This window comes from Hypanus sabinus, chromosome 11 (genome assembly GCF_030144855.1).
Source record: "Hypanus sabinus isolate sHypSab1 chromosome 11, sHypSab1.hap1, whole genome shotgun sequence".
Classification (NCBI taxonomy): Eukaryota; Metazoa; Chordata; class Chondrichthyes; order Myliobatiformes; family Dasyatidae; genus Hypanus; species Hypanus sabinus.
In genome coordinates this window covers 44,252,514-44,280,058 of record NC_082716.1, presented here as the reverse complement: position 1 = coordinate 44,280,058, position 27,545 = coordinate 44,252,514, and the positions used below count along the sequence as shown (strand labels likewise).

At 39.4% G+C, this 27,545-nt stretch overlaps 1 protein-coding gene across 2 annotated transcripts in view; it reads left to right on the top strand.

Annotated features, from left to right (window-relative positions):
- Window positions 1–27,545, top strand: part of osbpl9 (oxysterol binding protein-like 9) — a 201,014-nt gene that overhangs the window by 21,385 nt on the left and 152,084 nt on the right. For both annotated transcript variants that reach the window (XM_059984253.1, XM_059984252.1), the window contains exons 2-3: window positions 2,708–2,758; window positions 19,971–20,049. In XM_059984253.1, coding sequence (XP_059840236.1) covers window positions 2,708–2,758; window positions 19,971–20,049 — 130 coding nt within the window. The remainder of the gene's footprint in view (window positions 1–2,707; window positions 2,759–19,970; window positions 20,050–27,545) is intronic.

The following is a 27,545-nucleotide window of genomic DNA, read 5'->3' as shown; positions in this document are numbered from 1 at the left end:
CAATTTTCCTCTGGGCTCCAGTCTCCTGCCTTCTCCCCATATCCCTTCATGGCCTGAACTATCAACCTTTGCCGTAAATATACATAAGACTTGGCCTCCACGGCAGCCTCTGGCAAAGAATTCCACAGATTCACCACTCTGACTGAAGAAGTACACCCTCAATTCTGTTCTAAAAGGATGCCACTTTATTCTGAGGCTGTGGCCCTCAGGTCTTAGACTCTTCCACCATAGAGTGGATGTGGAGAGGATATTTCCTATCAAGGCCTTTCACCATTTGATAGGATTCAATGAGGTAACCCCTCATTCTTCTGAATTCCAATGAATACAAGATCAGAGCCATCAAACATTCTTCATATAACAAGCATTCAATCCTGGAATCATCTTTGTTAACTTCCTTTGAACCCTCTACAGTTTCAGCACACCCTTTCTGAAATAAGGGGCCCAATACTCCCAAGTGAGGTCTCACCAGTGCTTTATAAAGTCTCAACATTCTTGCTTTTATATTTTAGTCCTCTTGAAATGAATGCTAACATTGCATTTACCTGCCTCACCACAGATTCAATCTGTAAATTAACCTTGGAGGAATCCTGTACAAGAACTCCCAAGTCCCTTTGCAAATCATTTTTTTGTGTTTTCTCTCCATTTAGAAAATAGTCAACCCTTTCATTTCTTCTACCAGTGCATGACCATACACTTCCTGACACTATATTCCATCTGCCATTTCTTTGCACATTCTCATAATCTGTCTTGTGTCCTTCTGTAGCCCCTCTGCTTCCTTAAAACTATCTGCCCCTCCACCAGTCTTCATATCATCTGCAAACCTTGCAATAAAGACATTAATTTCCTCATCCAAATTATTGACATATAACGTAAAAAGTATTGGTCCAGACATAGCCCCCTGTGGAACACCGCTAGTCATCAGCAGCCAGCCAGAAAAGGCTCCCTTTATTCCCACTCCATGGCTCCTGCCAATCAGCCACTGCTTTTTCCATGCTAGAATCTTTCCTGTAATACCATGGGCTCTTAATTTATTAAGCAGCCTCACGAGGCACCTTGTTAAAGGTCTTCTGAAAATCCAAGTACACAATATCAACCGATTCTCCTTTTTCTGTCCAGTTTATTTCTTCAAAGAATTCCAACACATTTGGCAAACAAGATTTTCCCTTGAGCAAACAATGCTGACCATGGCCTATTTTATGATGTGTGTCCAAGTACACTGAGACCTCATCCTTAATAATCGATTCCAACATCTTCCCAATCATTGAAGTCAGGCTAACCAGCCTATGATTTCCTTTCTCCTCAATAGATACCCCTACAGTGAATCTGTTCAAGAGGCAGCTGCGCTACATGAGAGCGGCTTTTGCTGTGCCGCAAAGAACAAGTGGCAGCTGAAAGAGGAGAGACTGAACAACAAAAGGACCCAGCCATTAACCACAGCCACCACTAAGTCGTGCCCACACTGCACCAGAATATGTCAATCGCAGATTGGCTTCTACAGCCACTGATGACCCACTATTAGAGAACCCCTTAGGAGCACATTATACTTGATTCATGATTGTATACAACTGTAAAGAATGGAACAAGATTGCACAGAAATGGGTAAAATTCCAGAGATACAGGGAGGGTGATTTCTTTGGTTGAGAAGAATGGAAATAGTAGCCAGCATCAAAGTGAGGCACAAGACATTCAGGATTGAGGCAACGTGAAATAGGATGGTGACTCTTTGGAATCGTCTGTCCAGGAGGAGTGTGGAGTCATTGATTGTATTCAGAATTTTATTAAATAGAAGTTTGGATATTAGTGGGATCAAGGGACATGACAATAGGACAGCTATTGAGTCAGAAGATTGGCCATGATCTTGTTGAGCAGACTCAGTGGGCTGAATGGCCTATTTGTGCTGCACTTGGATATTTTATTACTTAAGTATATTTTCTTACATTGTAGCAGTAGATAAGTGGCTATGTTAGCTCTCAAATTATTCCCTTTCTCATTTCCCAGTAACTTTTTCTTTCTTGTGCCCATTAACGCAACTGATTGTCCTGCAGTCCATCCAGACTGGGGCCATTTGTGTTTTATATGTGATTGTTTTGTTTTAGTTGGAGTATTGTTTTTGTGTGTGGAAAATTGCGAGATAATTAAAAATATAATAAAGTACCAGAAAGAAAACTGTTTTGTAAGTGTATAAAGTATCCTTCTGCTCAAATTAAGCTGGTAATAAGAATTTGAAATATCACTACCTCATTTGTAGTCCACCTTGTTTCCTTTTGTTGGTTTTGGTTTTACATCATTAGCTATTGTATCTATATGCTTGTAATTTGTTCATTCAGTGATTAAATAATAATTTTTAAGCCATTGGCTTCTAGGAGTGACTATTTTCAACCCATGTATTTTTTTTCTTCTGAGTGTCATAAAATTTGACCCCCCCCCACCCAACTGTAATATTTTGGATTATTTTTTGTTTTTATTCTAGACAAACCTGTATTGTTTACTTCATGCTCCCTATTTCCAACAAAATTCAAGATTGGGCTTTTTGTCCCAATAGTTCAACTGGTTAATGTGCAATGAAAGTTATTTTTCTTCCCTTATCAGAAAGATTGTGCTTTTTAATTGATTTTAGGATATGAATTTGATCTGTTTTTTGTTATTGTATCTTATAATCAGGTTCACATTACTTTTCTTTTTTAATTCCCCCCCCCCCCCACCCCAGTCCAAGGACAAAATGATGCGAGGTTCCAGAAGAGGCTGTGTCAGATTGAGGGTAAGTTTAATAAATTCCACTGTTGGTATATTTGTGGAATTAGATTACTAATGTATCAAAATATTTTAAAATCTCAATTTATTGTATATTTAATTTTTTCAATAATTTCTGCTCAACATTCTTCATTTTGGCTTTAGTTTATCTTTTCTGTGAAATTGTTTCCTCCAAATTGTTGTCCAATTGATTTGACTTTTAGGTTCCAGTGAATACCAGTGCTAAACAAATTTTCTCCCTTTTTGTGAAATTCAGCATGTCCCTGTCGACTCTTTACCAATTTTTATGGATGCACCATAGAAAGCGTTCTGTCTGGATGTATATCTACTTGGTTTAGCAACTGCTCTGCATAGGACTGTAAGAAACTGCAGAGTTTGTACAAAACTCTGCACATCATTGGACCAAACTCTCCTCTCTTAAATGTTAGAATTGATTACTCATCCACTACTTCCACTGATTGCTCATTCCATAGTCACACCACCCTCCAAATGATGAAATTTCTCCCTTAATTATTTCACCTTTCACCCTAAGCCTATGAACCCTAGTTCTACTTTTACCCAACCTGGTGGGGAATAACCCTGCATACATTCACTCTATCAATCCCCTTCAAATTTTGTATACCTTTCTAAGATTGTCTCACCTTTCCCCTATTGTTCTGCACTCCAGGAAATAAAGTTCTAACCAATTCAACCCATCCTTATAACTCTGGTCATCAATTGCTGGTAACTAATTTTTCTCTGTATTCTTTTAATCTTATTGATATTTTTCTTGAGGTAGTTGAGCAGAACAGCACACAATACTCAAAGGTACATGGTATTGTCAAAGTTTGCATGTACAATACAACTCTATTTGTCTTATCCGGATAGCTATAAAATACAGGAAGTCCGTAGGTGTTATTGAAAGAGAAGACATAAACACCCTGCCCTGTCATGAAAAAGAAACAAAACTCGTAAACCCCAAAGTCCCATGCCCCTTCCCTTGCAGAAAAAAAAGAATACCAATATCAATTCCCAACCTCCTCTCACTCACAGAAAAGAACAGAGACAGTAGCATCAAAACCTCCAACTTCCCCTCTTGCATTCAAAAATATTCGGCCTCAGCAACATCTTATATAAATTAACATAACGTCCGAACTCCTGTACTCAGACCCCAGATATATGAAGGCCAATGTGCAAAAAGGTCACTTTTTGACCCTATCTACTTGTGGTGTCAATTTCAAGGAATTGTGGATCTCTTGCCTGGTCCCTTGACTCTACTGTACCCCTCAGAGCCCTACCATTCACAATGCACCCTGGTTTGTCCTGCTAAAATGTACACCTCACACTTGTCTGTATTAAATTCCTTGTGCCATTTTCTCAATCCATTTTCCCGGTTAGTTAAGATCATGCTGTAAGTTTTGATAACCTTTCATGCTGTCCACTACACCACCAATCTTGGTGTCAACTGCAAGTTTGCTGATTCAGTTTACCACATTATCATCCTAAATCATTAATATAAATGATAAACAACAATGGACCCAGCACTGATCCTCACGTCACAAGTCACAGGCCTCCAGTCAGAGAGACAACCATCTGCTGTCACTCTTATCTTTTCCTGCTGAGCTAATGTTAAATTCAAATGGCTACTTTATCTTGAAAAGTGTGCAACTCAAACTTCTGGAACAGCCTCCCATGCGGGACTTTGTCTATATGGACTTTAGAAGACCTTTTAAATGTCCACTGTCTACTCTTCATCAACCTTCTTGATAGCTTCCTCCCTGGAAAAACTAAGATTGGTTAGATTTGGCCTAACTCGAAATAGATACAATCTGAAAAGGATAGTTAAGATAGAGGCAGGAGAGTTGTCTCCACCAGTAAGTGAGACTAGAACCAGGGGTAATAACCTCAAGATTTGGGGAATAGATCAAGATGAAGAGAAACTGCTTTTCCCAGAGAATAGTGAATCTGTAGAGTTTTCTTCCCTTGAAGCAGTAGAGGCTAATTTGATAAATATATTTAAGGCACAGTTCAATAGATTTTTGTATAGCAAGTGAGTCAAGGATTATGGGAAAAAGGCAAATTGGAGCTGAGCCCATGGCCAGATCAGTCATGATCTTATTGAATGGAGGAGCCATTTTAAAGAGAAATGGGACATGGTGAGGTAGAGGCAGAGATGATTGGTAAAATGAGGAAAACTGAAGGTTAACAGGCAGATTGAACCAGGCAGGGGAGGAGAGTGGTGGAGTTGGGAGACAAAGATAGTTAAGTGTGGCTGAAGGTAAAGTGGGGAGGGGGTGTTGAAAGGACAGGAAAAATATTGGTGGGAAGGTCAATGAAGGTGCATATGGCTGCTGGAGTGTCTTGATGTCAGTAAAACCAAGGAGCTGATCATTGACTTCAGGGGGAGGAAACCGGAGGTCCATGAGCCAGTCCTCATCGGGGGATCAGAGGTGGAGAAGTTTGGCAACTTTAAATTCCTCAGTGTTGTCATTTCAGAGGATCTGTCCTGGGTCTAACACGTGCAATTATGAAGAAAGCATGACAGTGCCTCTTCTTCCTTAGGAGCTTGTGAGAATTTGGCATGATGTCTGAAACCTTGACAAATTTCTATAGATGTGTAGTGGAGAGTGTATTGACTAGTTGCATCACATCCTGGTATGGAAACACCAATGCCCTTAAATGGAAAATGCCACAAAAAGTAGTGGATATGGCTCAGTCTATCACAGGTAAAGCCCTCGCAATCATTGAACACATTTACACAGAGTGCTGTAGGAGGAAAGCAGCATCCATCATCAAGGAACCCCCCCCCCCCCAGCAACACCCAGGCGATGCCTTCTCGCTGTTGCCAACAGGAAAAAGGTACAGGAGCCTCAAGACCCACACCACAAGGTTCAGGAACAATTACAATCCCTCAAACATCAGGCTCTTAAACCAGAGGGGAGAACTTCACTTAACTTTGCTCGCCACATTACTGAACTCGTGGTGGATGGATCAAACTGGGGTGGGGTGGAAGAAAGGACAAAATAGGACTATTTTTCCTTCATGAATATTCTCACTTCTACAGCTCAGAAGTATAGTCCTGAGGCCCCATTATGAGCTCTAGCTGTGCCAGTTTTTCTTTTAGTTATGTGGAACGGTTCCTATTCCAAATGCTCTCCACTCTGCAGCTGTTCCTCCAATACGTCAGTGACTGCATTAGTGCTGCTTCTTGTACCCATATAGAACTGATCAATTTTTATCACCTTCTCCCCATTAATTTCCATCCTGTTCTTAAATGCATGCAGAGCATTTCAGACTCTCCTGCCCCTTTGCTAGACCCTCTCCCAATCTTCAGGAGCCAAACTATCCACTGGCACTTATGATAAACCTACTAAGTCCCACAGCTACCTAGATTGCAGTTCTTTTCAGTTTTTTTCTTGTAAAGATGCTAACATTTTTTTCCTTGTTTCTCCATCTGTCTCATCTGCTCTAAGGTGGACCTGATTGGATTCCCTTCTACTGTGGTTGATGGAGCCCTCTCTTGCATCTCGTCTGTTTCTTGAACTGCTACTCTCAATCCACCTCCATTCAGACAGAACCATAACCTGGTTCTTACCTTTCACCTTACTAGCCTCTGTATTCAGCAGATCATCTGGAGATTCCACCACCAGCCACATTCTACTCCCCACCCCTTCTTGTCTTGAACAGGGACCACTCCCTTTGAATCCCAATTCTTCTCATCCCTCTCTCTACCCTTCCCTGGCTCCTGCCACTTTACCCTGCACATCTCCTTCATCGCAACCAATTGACCTAAGCTGCCCTTTCAGTTGAGGCAAAGATTTGCTTGCACCACCTCCAATTTGGACTGCTATATTTGGTACTTCCTATATGGTCTCCTATGTCCATGATAGGAAGTGCAAACTGGGTAACTATTTTGTACAGCACTTAGGCTTTGAGCACAATAACATGTGATCTCAATTATCTTTCCCATTCCCACGCAGCCCTGTTTATCCTCTGCCTTCTCTACTACCAGAGGAATGAGAGGAATGACGCTTCACATTCCACCAGGGAATCCGACAACTCAATGGCACAAATGTTGAGTTCTCCAGTTGGGTGTCCTCCCCATATTTTCACCTTCTTTGCCCCACTTCCCAGGCATTTGTTAACCACCTGGCCCTGTCTTTGAATTCCACACTTAACCTGCCTGTTATCGTTCATCCTTCCTTACTACTCCAAAGAGCTGATTGTGAACTTCAGGAAGGGTAAGACAGGGGAACACATACCAATCCTCGTAGAGGGATCAGACGTGGAAAGAGTGAGCAGCTTCAAGTTCCTGGGTGTCAAGGTCTCTGAGGATCTAACCTGGCCTCAACATACTGATGTAGTCATAAAGAAGGCAAGACAGTGGCTATACTTTATTAGGAATTTGAAGCGATTTGGCATGTGAACAAATACGCTTAAAGACTTCTATAGTTGTTCCATGGAGAGCATTCTGACAGGCTGTCTTGTATGGAGGGGCTACCGCACAGGATCAAAAAAAAGCTACAGAAGGTTGCAAATCTAGTCAGCTTCATCTTGGGCACTAGCCTACAAAGTGCCCAGGACATCTTTAGGAAGCGATGTCACAGGAAGGCAGTATCCATTATTAAAGAACTCGAGCTCCCAGGGCATGCCCTTTTCTCACTGATACCATCAGGTAGGAGGTACAGAAGCCTGAAGGCACACACTCAGTGATTCAGGAACAGCTTCTACCCCTCTGCCATCCAATTCCTAAATGGACTTTGAAGCTTTGGACACTACCTCACTTTTTTAATATACAGTATTTTTGCACATTTTTAAATAATCTATTCAATATACATAATTGATTTACTTGTTTATTTATTGTGTTTTATTTTAATTATTATTATTATTTTCTCTGTTTGCTAGATTACGTATTGCATTGAACTGCTACTGTTAAGTTAACTAATTTCACGTCACATGCCGGTGATAATAAACCTGATTCTGAATCTTGTAGCTCCCTGCTCCTCTTTATACTGGCTCTCTCCATACTGTCCTGAAATAATGACAACCCCCCACCCCCATACCTTGACCCTCTGAGTTCCTCCAGTAAATCTCTTATTATTTCAATATCTTTTAGCCATTGTAATTGTACCTGCCTGTAGCAGCTCTGTAGAATATTAGTGGAGGTTGCACCTTGAAGTTTGTATGAATTTGGACTTCCTTCTTAAAGAACAATTCTCAGAGGATATGTTTAACAAAAAGTTCACTTGACTCGTGGAATAAAGATATTATTGCATGAAGAGATTGAAAATATTGGTACATCATGGAGTGAAGATTGAATGTAATTTCAATAAAACATCTTAAATTCTTAAAGGCCATGACTGAGGAAATGTTATGAGGATATTTTTTTAAAAGCTGCAACTAAGGTTTGTGGCCTTGGAATAGTGGGTGGAGCATTTAGGATCAAGACAAGGAGCAATATGTTCCTTGTCTTGAGCAATACGTGAATCTATGTTGTGAGATGTAAATGTTTAATCTCTTACCAAGGAGGCTGTAGCTATTAGTAATGAGTTGTACCAGATCAATTGCTGTGTGTGGATAGCATAAAAGTTGTAGTTGATCAAGATCAGCCATGCCATTTGTGAATGTTAAAGTATAAAGGGTTGTCTCTTTCCCCATTTCAATTCAATCCTTTGGATGCCAATTGTGACCTCATTACACCATATTTAATTTGCTTCACTTGTTTTATTTTCAACTTGGAGTATGTAACTCTGTTAAATGTAAATTCACAGATCACTTTCAGTTAGTATTTTTGGTTATAGTAGTTTATTCAATCTTATTCACGGCAGATTTTATAGGATTTGTTCTTTTGAGGCTCATTAATATGCAAAAGTTTTTGTATAGGTGTGTACATGTATGTATGTGCATGTGTGTATATATAATACATGTACACACAGAACTATTACATTTTTTAGCTCCTGTTCATTTGGTAAGGCGGTCAATATTGAAGCAGCACAATAATGAAGACTGATATCCTTATGTTTGTTAGAACATAGAACAGTACAGTATAACAACAGACAACAGCATAACAACTAATTAAAATAGTATTCAAATGCTTAACTAAACAAATCCCTTTTGAGTACATAGTGTCTATATACCTCCATCTTCAGCGCATTCTTGTCCCATCCAACAATTGGGGGGGGGGGTAGGGAACCTTATATTTGCTTCTACCAACAACCCTGGGAGTGCATTGAAGGCACTGACAACTCTAATTGAAAAATATCTGTCCTGCAGGCCCTATAGTATTAGATACTTCGACCCTAGAGACAAAGATGGCCACTCTCAGTCTACTCAGTGTACTGTTCCTCTACATTTGGTCTCCCAAAGTGCAATACCTTACACATGGCCAGATTAAATTCTATTTGGCATTTATCTCATCTGTGACTGGTATACCTTACATTAGTGGTTACCAACCTTTTGAAGCCCAAGATCCCCTACCTCGGTCTTAGTGAAAGGCAAGATCGACTCCAAATCGATTAGTTACATGCATGCGCACTGGGGCAGAAAAGACCAGAAGTAAAACCCTGCAACCTGGAAGTAGAAATAATGTATGAACACCAGGGGTCACCATCCTTTTTTTTTGCACCGTGGACCGGTTTAGTATTGGCAATATTCTTGCGGACCGACCAACCAGTGGGGGGGGAGGGGGGCATTAAACATGACCGGAATACAGCAATACTAGAAGCAGGTTCCTTATGTCCAGTCTATTCCACAATTTACTTTACGTGGCTCTCAGCACTTGCCTACTGTCCCGCTTGCTGGGAGAAAACTCAGCAGGTTTGTATTTAAGTGCGGGGTGCTTGGACTCAGGGTACCGAAGCAGTTTTGAGAGTTTCATTGCCTCATTAAACAATCTCCCATCCGCATGAGCTCCAACCTCCTGCCCGCCCGCTGCCTTGGCCAGGTGCGTCTTTTCCCGTATCGTGGCTGTGGTGGTCGCAGTCCGGAGAAAGCGACCGACCGGGTGAGGAGTGCAGCAGGACGTGTCCACCCCTCTTGGATCTATTGGCCGACAAAAGTTTGTTTCAGTAGATCACAGCGAGGTAGCTGCTCTGCTACTTACGAAACGCTGAGCCTCAATTAGGTCGTCTGTGAATATTTTAGCACCAGCTTCCCTACGAATGTTCAGTGTGGTGAACAGGTTTAGAAGCAGCGCCCATCTATCCGAGCTCCAGGCCAGTAGCAATGGGACTTCCTGCCGGTCGCACGAAGCGGCTGGTTACCCGAGACCAACCAGCGATCCCTGATGCGCTTGGGTAATGACCTCGTGTGTATTCAAGTTCAACAGTGGGCGTGACAGGGAATAAGGAAAGGTACAGCAGACTCATATCATTTCCTTGTGGCCTGGTGGTTGGGGACCAGCACGTGGCGGGGGAGCTACATGCATGCATACTGGGCAGAAAGAATGGAACTAAAACCCAGCAACCTGGAAACAATCTCAGTAGTATTTGTGTATTTATTTTTCAGTTTTTTCGGGATCTAGTAGGAAAGTCTCAAAGATCGACCAGTTGATCGTGATCAACGGTTTGGCGACCACTCCTTACGTAAATCTTTTATATTATCCACAACATTACCAATCTTTGGTATCATCTGTGAGTTTACCAACCCAACCATCCACATTTTCATCCAGATAATTTATATAAATCATAAACAGAAGTGTCTGCTTGAATCCCTTTAGGAATCAGTAGTCACAGACCTCCAGCCAGAAGAAGTCCTGTCAACCACTATTCTTTCGTCTTTGGGCAAGACAGTTCTGGACTCAAATAGCCAATTCACTGTCGATCCCATCAGAATCTTCTGGATGAGCCTTCTGCCTTGTCAAACACCTTACTAAAATCCACATAGATAACGTCCATGACTCCACCTTTATTTCCTCCTCAAAGGACTCAGTAAAGTTATTAAGATGTGACTGGACCTGCAAAAAGTCATGCTGACTGCCTTAATTTGGCCTAATCCTGATTTTGCAAATGCTTATGAATCCAATAAAGCGAGAAGAAATTCAGTTGGGAGGGAGAACAAGGCACTAAAGCTAAGGCTTATATCTGCTGTAAAATGAAGGATGGCAGAATGCATGAGTTGATTGTCATTAGGACACAAACAAAATGCTTAAAAGTGCTTTCATTTCTGGGGTGCTGATGCTCTGGTTCCTCTGGCACTGTCAGGCATTAGTTTCCCAAAAATTCTGTGGTATGGTTCCATTTAAGACTATAAATGGACTGTATTGGACAGGCTTTTGGAATTGTTCTAGAAACCTGAGGAATTATGTTGACCTTCAGGATGCTGTTGCAGGAACCAAAAATGCCAGGTTGGGTTAGAAGCCTATTTCCTTAGCAGAACCTTGGTTACTCCAAATGTATTTTTTCAAAAGTCTGTTAGTTCCATGATCATTATTAATTATCTGTATCCAAGGCTGCAGAGTGATGGAAGTTTGTGTTTGCTTCAACTAAATTCTGGTTAAGTGTAGAATATTTAATAACTGTAATGTTCTCCTTATTCTTCCAGCACTGTGTAAGCATCACCTGATCAATGTTTTCTTTTAAAGATGTTATCTGAAAGTCCAAAAATATGTCCAAAGCCTCAATGTGAGCAATATTCTAAGCTCTTGAGCTGGTGCCACTTAAATTATATGAAGTCAGTAACTTACATTACATTAAAGATGAATTTCCATAAAAGGAAATTCCATTTGGAATAAGAAAAGACATTGCTGACTTTCATTACTTTCTCATTAAAAGAGAAATGAGAGAGTAATGAGATTTCAATTAAATCTCTGTATTTTGCATATTTCCCCCAAGACTATAGCAGTGTATATAGTAGACGCGATGAGCTTCCACCAAGTTCTGGTTCCTCTCCAAGCCACCAACTATTCTGCATAAAAATTGATGTTCCTTTGTCATTGGGGTTAAGACTTGCTACTCTGCATCCTGCATTGCAGGAATACTTTCACTAGAAGGAATGTGGTGAATCAAGAATTTGATTTATCATTACCTATTCAATTGGAAATGAGGCCGGACAAAAAATGCTGGCCTTGCCACACCCATAACCCTAAACTGATTTTTCACCAATGAAATTCAAGTGAATGAGACAATGTTTCTCTAAAGCACGTAGTACACATAACACACATGTAACGCATAATAACTTGGGAAAATAAGAATAAAATCTACAGATGAATTATGCATAAATAAACAAAGTTAAGGGCATTGAAGTGGACGTTTGAAATACTTGCATGTCAGGAAATATCTAGATTTCATTTTAATCAAATATTGATGCAATTCAAGGAAAAACATTGTCTTTCAGTGGCAACTTCTGAATTCCAACCCAGAATTCAGTAATTTTTTATTCCCAGACATCTCATTTGTTTTTGTTTCCATTCATGGTGTAGATAATTGAACTGAGGAATTTGATTATTTGATTTAAAGCAGACAACAAGGGTTTGTAGACTCTACTATGTTGCACAAGACGTAATCAATTTGCTTCATTCATGTCTCGAGCAAGAAATTATTATTTTCTGTTGAAGTGTCAGCTTACTTTGTACTGAACGCATTATTAGTCTTCACAATTGATGTGTTTACTTCTGTTACACTGACTAATTACTTATATATGACTTGCACAAAAATGGTAATTTAATCTGCTCATTTAGAAATCATCAGTATCAGAGGTATATGGAAGATGTAGTTGCCAAATGTAGTTTTATCTTCAGTTACAAGATTTAAGAACATCAATGTTGGTCATCAATAATGCAGTGAAATTCAAGCTCATGTCATTCCATTTTCATGAATGAATTAAATGTTAAATATTTTATATTGAACTTAAAAATTTGTTCTGTGTAACCTTTTGTATTCATCTTTGAAGGTGCTTTGTTATTTTCTACTTTATTGAGGAAGTGCTTATTCAAGGGGAGGTAGGAGGGAAGAACTGAAAGGAAGGTCTTTGTTAGCACTGAAGGAAGGAGAGACTGAAATGGCCAATAGATTAAGATACAATGCGCAGGTATAATAATGGAACAAGGAAAGAAACATAAGATGGGTTGATAAGAGATGTAAATTGCAGCACCGGAATTGTTACTGATAGCAGTTGTCCAAATAAATTAATATTAATAATTTCATATGATTATTGTCGATTCAATGCTGAGTGTGTGGCACTGTAAATGTATCCACCCGAAAGATGAGATGCAATTCTTTGAACTTCCACTGAGCATCATTAGAATGCGAAATAGGAGGGTTCAAGGGCGTAAGGGTTGGCATGAAGTGGTAGAGAGTTAACTTGACAGGAAACTCATCGTACTTGCAGACTGAACAGAGGTATTTCACAGTAATGGTATTGTAATTAAATGAAGTTCAGTGCTTAAAGAACAGATGCTGCTAAGATGTATAGCAGCAAATGGCAATTACTCTGCTCCTGGCACAGATTTGAAATCATTTAGCCATTTGAGCTACTCTCAACAAAGTACTTTCTAAATGTAGAATTTTTTTCCTTAATGCTGGTCATGAATTCAGCAATCCATTGCAAGTATTATTAGCACAATCTATTCCGTTACACAGAACAAAATGTGCATAATTTCCGAACAAGCTTAATTTACATTATTACTGAGTATGTAACCCAGCCTTAATAATTAAAAAAAAAAGTATATTTAGAGCTGTGTGATATCCTAGAGGATCCTTTAGCACTGATCAAGGACTAATTAAGTACTGCTGCCTGAACATAACTGCAGGTTCTCTACCCCCCCCCCCCCATCTTTTGTATAAGAAACAAATGTTAAGATAGGGACCCACACAGCTCATAGAAAATCAGCAATGTTGCCTACAGTAAATGTTCTCAGACAATATTTGATACCAAAAAACATGATGCTTAAGTCCCTTATTTAACCTGTCTCAGTGCGGTGGACTTTAGGACCCGGTTGTGCTTGGGACCCGCCACCTGCGGCTGCTGCTGTTTCTGTTCCATTGACGGAAAGCGATCACAATTGAAAATGAAGTGGAAATAATAAAGTGATTGGAAAAAGGTGAAGCGTCATTGGAAAAGGGTTAGGCTACAGTCAGTCAATGATCGGAACAATTTTAAAGGATAAAGTGAGAATGGAGCATGTGAAGCCCCTGCCCCAATGAAAGTTACAGTTATTACTAAACAATGCAGTGGTTTAATTATTGAAATACGTATGTTTCTTTTTTTTATTAGTTTTTTATGCATTTTCTACATCGCTACAGATAGAAAAAAAACCCAAATCAAAATGAAGAAAATTAATACAGTGCAAAAATAAACATACAATAATAATATAATACAAAAAAGATAATTGAGAAAGCACCCAAATTGAAGACATGCAAAATTAGTATCCTCCCCAAGCCCCGCAACAAAAAAAAACTCCAGACCAACCACAACACAATATAGAGAATGTAAATCAGGACATTCAAACCCCCAAAACTGTAAATACACTTAAAAACAGAAGATATTAATGCCTACTACCAAAAAAAAAGAGCTGAAAGCAAGGGACCAAAAAAAACAACAACAACCTTAGTTAAGAGGAAGGTTATGAAAGTACTCAATAAAAGGTCCCCAGACCTTATGGAACTTTATGTCCGAATTAAAAACAATAATGAATTTTTTCAAGGTCTAAGAAGGACATAATATCTAAATACGTATGTTTCTTAAGTGTTTTATATGCATAGAAAGGTAAAATGGATACTATATACTAAGACAAACGTTTGACTAACTGACACTAAATAATACCAGACGTACCTGTTCCGACTTGGAGAACTTCTGGGGTTTTTTCGATTCCCGATCCACAATAACCTACGCACATCCTCCTGTATACTTCAAATCATCTCTAGATTACTTATAATACCTAATACAATGTAAATGCTATGTAAATAGTTGTTATACTGTATTGTTTGGGGAATAATGACAAGAAAAAAAGTCTGTACGTGCTCAAACAACAAGTGCTGGAGAGAGAACTTCCGGTTTTCCTGATCTGTGGCTGGTTGAATCCACACATGTGGAACCTGCGGATAAGGAGGGTTCCATGTGGTTCTGTTACTGTGCTAAATAGGGCAAACCAGGAAAACAACATAGAACAGCACAGTACAGGCCCCTTGGACTCAATGTTGTGCCAACCCTTTAACCTATTCTGAGATCATCTAATCCTTCCATCCGACAATCTTCTTTTGTCCGTATGCCTACCTAAGATTCTCTGAAATGTTCCTAATGTTTTTGCCTTTACCACAACCTCTAGCAGCATGTTCCTTGCACCTACCACTCCTAGTGTTTTTAAAAAACCCTCTAATCACCTAAAAGTTATGCCCCCTTATATGAACTACTTCAGTCTGGTTAGGGGGGGGAGTGGGTAGTCTCTGGCTTTCCACTCTACTTCTGCCGTTTATCTTCTTGCACATCTCAATAAAGTCAGCTCTCACTCTCCTTCTCAAAGAGAAAGGCGTAGCTCATTCAACCTATTCTCAGTGCTCTCTAATCCAGGCAGCATCTCATCTGGACTCTCCAAAGCGGGGATTTCCAACCAGGTGTTCCAACTTGCTTAATGGTATTGGTTCATGGCGTAAAGAAGGTTGGGAATCTCTCCTCCAAAGCTTCCACATCTTTTGTATAGGGGCAGCTCCAGAACTGAACACAATATTTGAAGTGTGGTTAACCAGAGTTTGAAGGAAGTGCAACATTACCTTGCAGTTCTTGAACTCATTCCCCTGATTAGTGAAGGCCAATATAGCTTAATTGTCAATTGGTGCTGCAACTTTGAGAGATCTATGGATGTAGACCCTAACAGTTTCCTCTGTTCCTTCATTCTGTTAAGAATCCTGTCATTAACCCTGTATTTGACTTTCCAAAGTAGTTCACTTCACATTTTCTAGATTGAATTCCAATTGCAAAATCTCAGTCAGCTCTGCATCCTAACCAATGACAACCTTCTTCGCTTTCCACGATAGCGCCAACCTTCATGTCATTTGCAAATGTACTAATCCACCTTTCCACTTTGCCATTGAAATCTTTGCTAAAAAAATCACAACGAGCAGGGGTTTCAGAACAAACCCTGCAGAACACCACTAGTCACTGACCTCCTGACAGAATTCACTCTGTCTCTTCCGGTTTAAGATGGTGCCTCTGAAGGGAAGAGACAGTTCACTGGTAGTTCAGAAGTCAAGAAATTCGACTAAAAATGTTATTAATAACACCTTTTCTGAAGTAAACTGTGGTAACCTATCACTGCAAACAATGAAGAGGCAAGTGAAGGCAAAGCAAATTCAAGGGATGAGCTGTGCTGGTGTTTTGCAAAATCAAAGCAGGTGGAGTTGGAGTGAGCGATTTTGGGAGGAGCAATGGAGGTAGAAGAGTTTCGATGCCCATCCAACTAACCTGGTTGTGAGGTTGGATCACTAAGCGCTGAGCTGATTTAGAGAGGTCAAGAATGGCTTCAAGCTGGGTGGCGTGGTCTAGGCCTGGTGTGTTTCACAGCAGCAGGACCAGGTTCCTAATGTAAGACACAATCTGCTGTTTGGACAATTTAAACGCCGATCCAGGTAGACTGGAAAGGCAGTGTTTTGGGACCAGAAGCAAGAATCGGGCTGATTTCATTCACTCTCCTGTGGTGTGCACTCCTCTGTCTCTGACACTGACCTGTGAGACTGAGCTGGCTCCTGTACTTCGTGTCTGCTTGCTTCCCAGCAATTTGCCCCTCTAATATGATAAGTGGGCTTTGGGCCCACTCTTGGCTGCTCCAAGAATTTGGATCTAAGGACTCAGCTTGATTCAGAATGATGGCTTGTTTCTTTTATTTGTGTAATTTGTGGAGTTTTTTGTCTCTCTCTGTACATTGGATCTTGGTCGTTATTTTGTTTAATTGGGTTCTTTCAGGTTTCTTACTTTGTGGCTGCCAGTAAGCAGACAAGTTTCAAGGCTGTATAGTTTATACATTCTTTGATAATGTTCTTGGATCTACAATCATTCTTTACCTTCCATGAGCATACCAATTTTGAATCCTTGTAACCAAGTTTTCCTGGATGCCATGCCTCCGGACCTTCTGAATAAGCCTACCTTGTATGATTTTGTCAAATGCCTTACTAAAATCCATTATGCCCCACGTCCATGACTTTGCCTTCATCAGTTCGTTTATTTCACTTTGCCAAATAACTCAGTCAAGCTTGAGGCAGTCAGACTCTGCTTCTCCAAATGCTTGTAGATGTTATCTCTAAGAATCTCCTCCAAAGAGGGGGAAATTAAAATAATATGTCTTAGTACAAGTTTAACCATCGGAAGTACTGTTTTGTAGATCAATCTGATCTTCTCTCGTGTTCTGGAGCATGCTTCACTCCTACATCATCCAGAGATTGTCACTTGATTCAGGTCTAAACAAGTTAATATGAAGATAGAAATTGTGAGAACCAAATTGGGAGGATAATAATAGTCTAGATATTTGTGTTTTGCACAGGTGTTTTGTTGACCTCAAAGCTACCAAATTAAAGCAGGGACAAGGGTTATAAGGCATTTGGCTGTGTAGATTATTGAATTTGTAGTGTGAGGCTATAGGTAGTAGATTTATTAAGCTGGCAACTGTAGGCCAGCTTAACAAACAAAAACGGTTAAAACTAGAGATTGAGGGAGCATCAGGGTTTCAATAAGTTAGTGTTACGTCCGAAGCCCCCTCCTTTGTGAGAATTGCAAGATCACAGTTCGGTTGGGTCAAGGGGCCCAGGAAATGAGAGAGGGACGTGCAGAATGACTTGTTTCCCCGGTGTTGTAAAGCTACGGGACATGGCCATTGTCTCTTGGAGACCAATTTGTGGATTGAGATACTATGCTACGTGAACGCCCTCAGGCAAAGTGGGCTGGTTGAGGGAGAGATTGCACCACCCCCAACCTGATTGACATCTACGACCCTGCGAGTCAGGATAAAAGAGGGTCTGTAGGAACAGCCCCTCAGATGCACCAGAAGAAACGTTAAGCAACCACGTAATAGCAGGAAGTCATCTGAAGGAGGCCACATGCGTTCAGTTCCATTACTGGAACTGGTGGCTGAAACCACGGAAAACGGCTTTTAGCTAACAATGGGGAAACCCATTCCCCTGCCTCAACGGATTGGCATCATAAAAGACCTGGCCAAGTTTTAAACCGCCTCTCTCTTAAACTCAAAATGCTGCAGCGTGAATGAACTAACAGTGACTGTTATATTTCCATCGGACAATACATTATCCCCTAGACAACGATAGAGCTATTTCTTATTGGTTATTATTATACCCGCGCTTTAGATTTAGTATTGATGATGTATATTATCTGTATGTTTGCATTAATCTTATTTTTGTGCCCCTTTATCAATAAATACTTTAAAAAATAGTACCATCAGACTTCAATGGACCTCTCTATCTTTGCTGGTAAGTGACCCAGTTACGGGTTTCGTAGCAGTAGATATTAGGTAAGATCTTTCTGGACCTGGACCATTCCTTGGCCCATGTACTTGCCTTTCATTACACTTGCCTTTTGTGGCCATATTGCCCCTAATGTCCTTGCAATGCTGTTGTAGCCTCTCTGCAATGAGAACAGGCTGCATGTAATAACTAGGCTTTGGGTGGTGGAAACTAATGTTCTTTACATGAATTCCCCTGACTTCGTTTAACTGCTTATGCTGTCAAAGTCTTGATCATTGTTTCTAAATAACTAGAAATGTTTAGAAATAATTGAAAGACATTTCAGCAATCCTGTTTTTAAAATTGTTTTTAATTAACTTCTACAATGTACTACTTATTGTTCACTTAATAAAAGCTTCCAGCCTCTCCACTTAGAACTTGATGTAATCCTCTCAGTGATTTCAGGAGCAGAACAGAAGATCAGATGTTTCTGCTGGAAATAATAGCTTTGAAATTGCAGCTCAGCTATTAGTGAATAGATTAACCTAGGTAAAGGAAATTTAAAGTAAAATGTTTTCAGTATACATGCAGAGATTACATATTTTCAGGAGGGCGAATTACCCCTGCTTGATTATGTTCAGAAATATCAATATTATGTACTGCAATATTCCACAGAAGATGATGATCACAGTTAAATAGAATGGTAACAAATGAATTTGTGACAATTGGCTTGGTACTCCTGCCTTCAAATACAGTTCATGTCTATAAGCCTGAATTTGTGCTCTCACTGGTTCCCTGATTGACTTCTCCAATTTCTTCCTCTACTGGCTCTCAAGCACAAGCTGATTTATCCTGGTGACAATCATCTGAAGCTTTTAAATTCAATTGCTTGACTTAACACCCTGACAGTAAGACTATTTAGGATAGTTGACATAATTCTTGCAGAAGCAATGGGTAAGTTTACATGTTGCACTATGTAATAGAAATTTTTTTCTGATGTCACATGTTGGAGAAGAACGAGCTTGAAAATATAATTAAAAAGCAGATTATGGAAATTTGATACAAACCAGCATAAAAATGGGTGCAGTAGTCAGGAGGTGGATGTAAAGAGAATATCTTGCATGCAAACTCTTCAGGATTCATTTGTTAACCCAGAATGTTTTTACTTGGTTTTTAACCTTTTATCTGTAGGTATTTAAAATTTATTTAAAATGCAATGTTAACATGTTTCTATATAATATTTGGTCATTGCAGTAAAGATAGAGTTAACCCAGTATAAAGAATTAATGTACTTTTGATTAGCCGACCTTTGGAAACTGCTGTCTAGCACAATAATTATTAACATTTTCTGAAAATGTATGTTATGTTAATATTGATCATCATTGAATGTCTGCCAAGGGCATGTGGGGGTGGGGGGGGGAGAAGAAGAATGCTGGAGATCATTTGCAGAAATCTTGAATTCAGTGGGAAGTTTTCATATTTCTTTTTTTTATTTAATTTTAAAAATACTTGTGCATAATTGCAAGAAAGTTGATTAATTTGTTCAGCTTTTCTTTTAAAGCTAGTGTTTGAAATGTATTGATGATGCTTTTATTGGTGACAAGTGTGTTTATAAAATCTGCAGTGCATCTGCTGATGAATTTCTTGTAGCAGTGTTAAACATCCATTTAGAAAACAAAATTCTTGCAAATTTCAGATTGTTAGGGATTTTCTGTAAAATCTCATGGGAAAGATCGATGCATACTGTATGTTGTTTTTGCATTGTTTGGATTCTCTCACGTTCGGTTCTGAACATTACTGTGCAGTAAGCTGGTGATGTCACTGCTTGCTTCACCAGGCTTTTTGGTCTCTCTTTCACAGGGAGCTGTGATTGGTATAGACGATGAGGATGACAGCACCTTCACAGTCACTGTGGATCAGAAGACATTCCATTTTCAAGGTGAGAGCAGAGCAATTCCAACATGCATTTGAAGGGCTGAAAGTACTTTGACTGTGAAGATGTTGAATGAAAGCTGGCACTTGAAATTTTGTGCATGGATATGTATTTTAACAGACCATGTGAAGCATGCGTGAGACTGAATATTCTAGAACTTGATTATTTAGCAGGTTAAATACTAGGCATTTTACAACTACGTTAAAACCATGATAAATAAGGATCTGTCTTCATTTGATTTTGAATATTATGTAAAAAATAAAGAAGTTATGAAGAGAAAAGCAATCCTGTTATCTGTTTACAATTTTATGAACTGCTTGATGCTCTTTTAACTGCTGCTGTACAGCCAGAGGACTGGCAGCACTGGCAGTACAGTGACCAAGCCAAGCAGGGTTGTGCCTCAACTGAGTACTGCAGATGTGCATTAATGGGAAAGCCGAAAGCAGCTTTTGTCCTTTAAGGTGGAGACTTGTATTCTGCAAACCTACGATTTCTTCCACTGGCATTATTTGTCTCTTCATTTATGTGCCATCATTGCATTCTCTTCCTGATTTTATTACTAATTTGACCAGCTTTTTGTCATGTTTCGTCACTGTATGCTGTGGTTCACCGGTAGGAAGGGTAAGGCATTGTCATTTCAATTTTCCTTTCTCACTTGAAATTTGTATGATATTGTTTAACATTTTCATTGAGAAAGTCAGGACATCTGGTTAAGAAATAGCATGGCAAAGCTATTGGGTTAGGAATAGTTGTAATTTAGAAAACTGCATATTCCAGGTGTTAAAAAGATGAGCGTCAGTTTAAGTTGCTTTTTATACATAACTTGCTCTTTTTATTTCCCTTGTTTAAATTATCATTGTTTCATTGCCTTGTTTTATTGATCATTACTGTTATTATTACACTTCAAATTTCTCCTTCAGATGTATTACATATTAGACCCAAGATCTGATTGGAAAAGGATTAGTGATTACTAATTTGGTTCCTGTCACAAGCATTTCAAACTTGCAAGTGGAAAATAGTAATGGGCCTCTGATTCTAATTTTAGCAATATTTATTAGAATGGTTAAGTTAATATTGATTGAGGCAACACCTTATAATTGGTTTTTTTACTGCTTTGTAAATTCAGTGTAACAGAAGTAATTAGTTTGTTAATCTCAGTTACCAAATAAGCCTCAAACAGTTCTCATTTAGGATGCAAAGGTGCAAGGATAAACATGTTCACTCTTTCTCAGTATTGCTGCAGTCGAAATACTTGAGGAAATTTACATTTTTATTCTACAAATTGGAAACTTAACATGTGAAATTAAAGAAATGTGTTGCATTGAGATAGATAATTGAAATAAAGTATTCTGGAAACTTCAAGAAAGATGTGAATACATTAAGAATAGTGTAAGAGACATGTGCTCTTATTGAAAAGCTTAAAAGCTGGGAGAGCTTTACTGGAGAAGAGATTGACAACCTTTCGGACTAAGGAAGTGTATAGAAGAGAGTGATCGAGTTAGTACAACAAATAGCTGACTATCAGTATAAAAGATTTAAAGTTAGAAACAATAGATACAAAATGTTCATGATACAGGAGAAAGTATTGCCCAGAAGAGTGGTAAATATCTAAAATATTTTACCACAGGAAGTAATTCAGAGAAATTTTGAGAAGTAGATTGAAGGGGAATAAGCATTGGAGAAAATGAGAGGTTGCTGTAATTGTGTATGGAAGTAGGCTTGTGTGGTGCGTAAATACCAGTACCTTAGCATTTTAATTTCTAGCCAAGAATAATACATACTGTTTCCATAAAATGACAAATACCACTTGTTTCAAAGTAATAAAATTTAACCTTCTAAGCAATTTGCCTTGTTCACTTAGCTGTCAGTAATTTGTTCTGGGGGGTAACTTACTTTCAACCAACTGCACGTGTGCTTGTTAATATTTTGAGTTTGGCAAAACTTTGATTAATTCCAGTTTAGTTTCTTCAAACTGAGCATGAAACCTGATAAAGGATAATGAAATGCTGACCTTTGTATCTATAATGCAAGGTGGCAGGCAGGTGTGGTGCAGTGGTTCCCAAACCTTTTTGGGTTACTGTCCCATTGCCTCCCAGACCATATCAACAGCATCCCCTATCTCTTCCTGGCTGTTGCATAAAACTATAAATTATTTTTAAATTTGATTACAGTAAAACTATTTTCATTAACAATTTTAGAGTGTAGATTAGTAGTCCAGCTTTTCACTACTTTCTCCTTTCACTGAGATGGATGAGGTGTTAGCAGGTTCTCAACATCAGTCAGAAGGAATCTCAGATTCCCACATACAGTAATTTGCAGTTTGCTTTGTTGCTGTGAAAGAAGTTCGGCAACTGTACTGACATTGCCCTCCACTAAATATGATGTTGGAAAGGCAATAAAGAACAGCTTACTTTTTTCAGCCTCTTGGTGGCATCCTGTCATCAATGAGTCCCATCTGTTGCACAAGCAAGAATGTTGGTGAGTGGAATACCATGCCCTTTGAAAACATTGCTCAACAACTCGAAATATTGACTCCCCCATCATATCAGTTTCTCGGCCCCTTGTAAATAACAACTCACTTTCATCTTTTATGAAGTGAATATAACCCAGAAGCCAAGATTAATCTCCAGGAAAAGCTGACTGATCCAACAGCAGAACAAACACTGTTGTCCTAAGTATAATGCACAACGTGTCTTCCACATTTTCAGATATTTCATCTATTTGTCTTTGAATAAAGTTGTCACTGAGCAGAATGACTTTAATTATTTGGTCTGATGACTTCTACAATACTATACTCAGAACCTCCCTTACTGCTGGCAGAATCAGTTCTTCTCCAGTTGCATGGGGCTTTCCAGATTAGCAATAAGCATTGAAATGTTGTATGAAGCATGCAATCACTGTTTTGTTGTGAGGTGCTAGTAAACATGTTTTGAAGTGCTTTATGTTTCTGAAATTTATGCAAAGTGACTGAAGATGTTCTTGTTTGCTTGATCAGTTTGTTTCTTCTTCAAATGTGCAAGTAGCCTGGTCAGTTTCATTGCCTCATTTGGAAAAAAACTTTTTCACATAACAGACACATCGGCTGCTGTTGGTTACTTGGTGCTGATATAAATCCATATTTCAGACACTCCACACAAAACTGTCCACACTTTTTCGTTTGGTCTGTTTCTGCCATTTTCATGCCAAGGAGAACTGATAGATGTGTACTTGGATTTCAAGTAGGCATTTGGCAAGGTGTCACACATAAGGCTGCTTAACAAGTTAAGACCCCATGGGATTACAGGAAAAACACTAGCATGGATAAAGCAGTGGATTGGCAGGAAGCAAAGAGTGGGAATAAATTGAGCCTTCTCTGTTAGGCTACCAATGATTCGTGGTGTTCCACAGGGGTCTGTGTTGGGATTGCTTCGTTTTGCATTGCATGTAAATGACTTGGATGATGGAATTGATGGCTTTAGGGCAAAGTTTGTGGATGATACAAAGATAGGTGGAGGGGCAGGTAGTTTTGAATAAGCAGAGAGGCTACAGAAGGACAGACAGGTTAAGACAGTAGATAAAGAAATGGCAAATGGACTACAACGCTGGGAAGTGTATGGTCATGATGTTTGGTAGAAGAAATAAGAGGAAACTATCTTCTAAATGGAGAGAAAGTTCAGAAATCTAAAGTGCAAAGGGACTTGGGAGTCCTTGTACAGGATTCTCAAGGTTAATTTGCAAGTTGAGTCTGTGGTGAGGAATTGCAATGTATGCATTCATTTCAATAGATCTAGAATATAAAAACAGGCATGAAATGTTGAGGTTTTATAAAGTACTAGTGAGGCTTTACTTGGAGTATTTTGAGCAGTTTTGTGCCCCTTATCTAAGAGAGGATGTGCTGACACTGGAAAAGGTTCAAAGGAAGTTCACAAAAATGAATCTGGGATTGAAAGGCTTTTGATGGCTCTGGGCCTGTATTCACTAGAATTCAGAGGAATGAGGGGTGACCTCATTGAAAACTATTGAATGTTGAAAGTCCTCGACAGAGTGTATGTGGAGTGGATATTTCCTATTGTGGGAGAGTTAAGGCCAGAGGACACAGCCTCAGAATAGAGGGGCGTCCTTTTAGAACAAAGATGAGGAGGAATTTCTTTAGCCAGGGAGTGGTGAATCTGTGGGATTCGTTACCACAGGCAGCTCTGGAGACCAAGTCTTTATGTATATTTAAGGCAGATATTGCTAGATTCATGAAGGAGGTTGGAGCTGAGAGGAAGACAGAGCAGCCATGATGAACTAGTGGAGCAGATTCGATGGGCCAACTAACCTGTTTCTGCTCCTAAATCTTGTGGTATTATGGTCTTATTTTTGTTATGAACTAATGGCCACTGCAATCACTATTGTTCAAGTCTAGCCTCAAGTGCTGTGATCAATAAAGGGAAATTTATGATGTCATCATATGTCAGACAAATCTTGATTCTGCCTGAAGGCAAACAAAGCGAGGCAGCAATATCTCGTTTGGGACTTCAGCTAGAGAAATACAGTCAAGACAATTCGAAAGGACATATTCTAAACTTGAACACCATACACTAACCATGCAGTGATGCAATTCCTGTGAATTAGTGTTCCAAGGGCTAGTTGAGAGTAAGGCAGGATTTGACCAGAGCACTTTTAAAGAACTCTGTTAAAATAAACTTAATGAAAACCAAGGCGGTAGCACTCCAGTGTTGCATGGGAGAGGATGGTTAGAAGTCGGGTATCTCAACCGAGTAAATTGCTGCTGGAGAACCTCTGAGCAGTATCCCTGATTTGACCATCTTGAACAATTTCACAAAAGATCTTTCATTATAATATGAAGTGTTCCATTCTTATTTCTTCAGTACCTTGTCTTCTGATACCCAAAACCTTACCACTATCAAGAACGAGAAGGAAAAAACCATAAGATCATAAGATATTGGAGCAGAATTAGGCCATTTGGCCCATAGTCTGCTTTGCCATTTTATCAAGGCTGATCCAATATTTCTCTCAGCCCCAACCTCCTGCCTCTCCCCCATAATCCTTCCTGCCCTGATCAATCAAGAAACCATCAACATCTACCTTAAGTATACATGAAGACTTGACCTCTACAGCTGCCTGTGTCAACAAATTCCACAGATTCACCACTCTGTGGCTAAAGAAATTCCTCCATCCCTGTTCTAAAAGGATGCTCCTCTATTTTGAGGCTGTGTCCTTTGGTCTTAGACACTCCCACCATAGGAAACATCCTATCCACATCCACTCAGTCAAGGCCTTTCACCATTTGATAGGGTTCAATGAAGTCACCCCTCATTCTTCTAAATTCAGTACATCCTTTCTGAGATAAGGGGCCCATAACTGCTCACAAGTGAGGCCTCAACAGTGCTTTATGGAGTCTGAATATGACATCCTTGCTTTTATATTCTAGTCCTCTTGAAATCAATGCTAACATCGCATTTGGCTTCCTCACCACAGTCTCAACCTGCAAATTAGCCTCTAGAGAATCCTGCCCAAGGGCTCCTAAGTTCCTTTGCACATCGGATTGTTGCACTTTCTCTCCATTTAAGAAATAGTTTCTTCTACAAAAGTGCATAATTTTACACTCCCATCACTGTATTCCATCTACCATTTCTCCTCTCATTCTCCTAATCTGTCTAAGTCCTTCTGTAGCCTTCCTGTTTTCTCAAAACTACCTGGCCTTCCACCTATCTTCATATTGTCTGCAAACTTTGCAGCAAAGCCATCAATTCCATCATCCAAATCATTGACATATAACGTAAAAAGAATCTGTCCCTATATAGACCCTTGTGGAACACCACTAGTCACTGGCAGCCAATCAGAAGATGCTCCCTTTATTCCTGCTCTTTGCTCCTTTCCAATCAGCCACTGCTTTATCAATACTAGAATCTATCAAGTAATGCCATGGGCCCATAGCTTGTTAAGCAGCCTCACGTGTGGCAGCTTGTCCAAGGCCTCCTGAAAACCCAAGTACATGACATCAACCGATTCTCCTTTGACTATCCTGCTTATTATTTCTTAAAATAATTCCAACACATTTGTCAGACAAGATTTCTCCTTGAGCAAACCATGCTGACACTGGCCTATTTTATAACATGCCTCTAGGTACCATGAAACCACATCTTCCCACCCACTGAGGTCAGATTAACCAGCCTATAGTTTCCTTTGTTCTGCCTCTCTCCCTTCTTAAAAAATGGTGTGTGATTTGCAATTTTCCAGTGTTCCAGAATCAATCCAGAATCCAGTGATTCTTGATTATTATTAATGCCTCTGTGATTTCTTTAGCCATCCCTTTCAAAACTCTGGAGTGTACGCCCTCTGGGCCATGTGACTTGTCTACCTTCAGACCTTTCAGTTTCCCAAGAACCTTTTCCCTAGCAATGGTAACTTCACAAACTTCATGACCCCAAATGGTTCTACTTATTTGAAGGAGTGCTGCTCTGATGGTGCTTGATGCCATTTAGTTCAAAGTACAGGCCTGTCCCTGGATATTAAAAGTAGGATCCTTACTTTTAGATGTCTATAATTCAATTTTCACCATAAGAAAATGCACAAAATCACTCTATATGGTAGTCACATATGCACAGTGCAATGTATAGTTCTTAAGAGGCAATGGTATCTGATTAATGCTAAGAGGTTACATGTAAATGTTTTTTTCCCCCAAGTCTTGTTTTCATTTAAATTTAGCAGTGTATATGGGAGCTCATACATGTGTATTGGGGGAGCTGGTAGCTTACTGTTTGCTACCACATGCAATATCCTGAAAATAATTTTTTTCTCCACCATCTGGTGTACTCTTGCTATGAAACAATCTGCAAAATGCACTATAATCACTTGCAAAAGTGTTTTAATTGCATCTCCTAAATTAATGAACTCTACCACCATGTAAAGGCTCATGGAAACACCCCAGGTTTTGTAGGTTTCACCCCAAGTCTCCCACTATCTTGACTCTTCACTTAGAAACCCTAAATCCTCGAACTCCCATACCTAACAAATCTCTGGTAGGATCCTCATAAGAAGAAATGCAGTGTTTCCAGAATGTACATCATCACTTCAGGCAATTGGGTATGAGCAATAACTGCTGCCTTTCCCAATGACCACAATATATTATAAATGAATCTTTATTTAAAAAATGATGTTGAGAATGTTATCTAGAGTGCAAAGGTTTAATTGCGAGTTAAATAAAAACTAGGTTTACACAACATGAAAGTTTAAAGACAAAGTGGCGATTTAATTGAAAATTTCAAGAAATTAAGGGAATTGGTGAGGTAGGTAGAAGTTATTTCCACTGGTTAGGGTATCTAGGGCTTGGTGCGCAATGTGAGTATTAGAGCTAAAACTTGTAGAAGTGAATTTTGAACCATTTCTGAATGCAATGTGTATTAAACATTTGAAAAGTTCTTCCGCAATTGGTCATTGTTGACTTTAAGTCTGAGACTAATAAGCTTTTGTCAATCAAAGGTATTGAGGAAGTAGGGTCTATTCAGTAAAGTTAT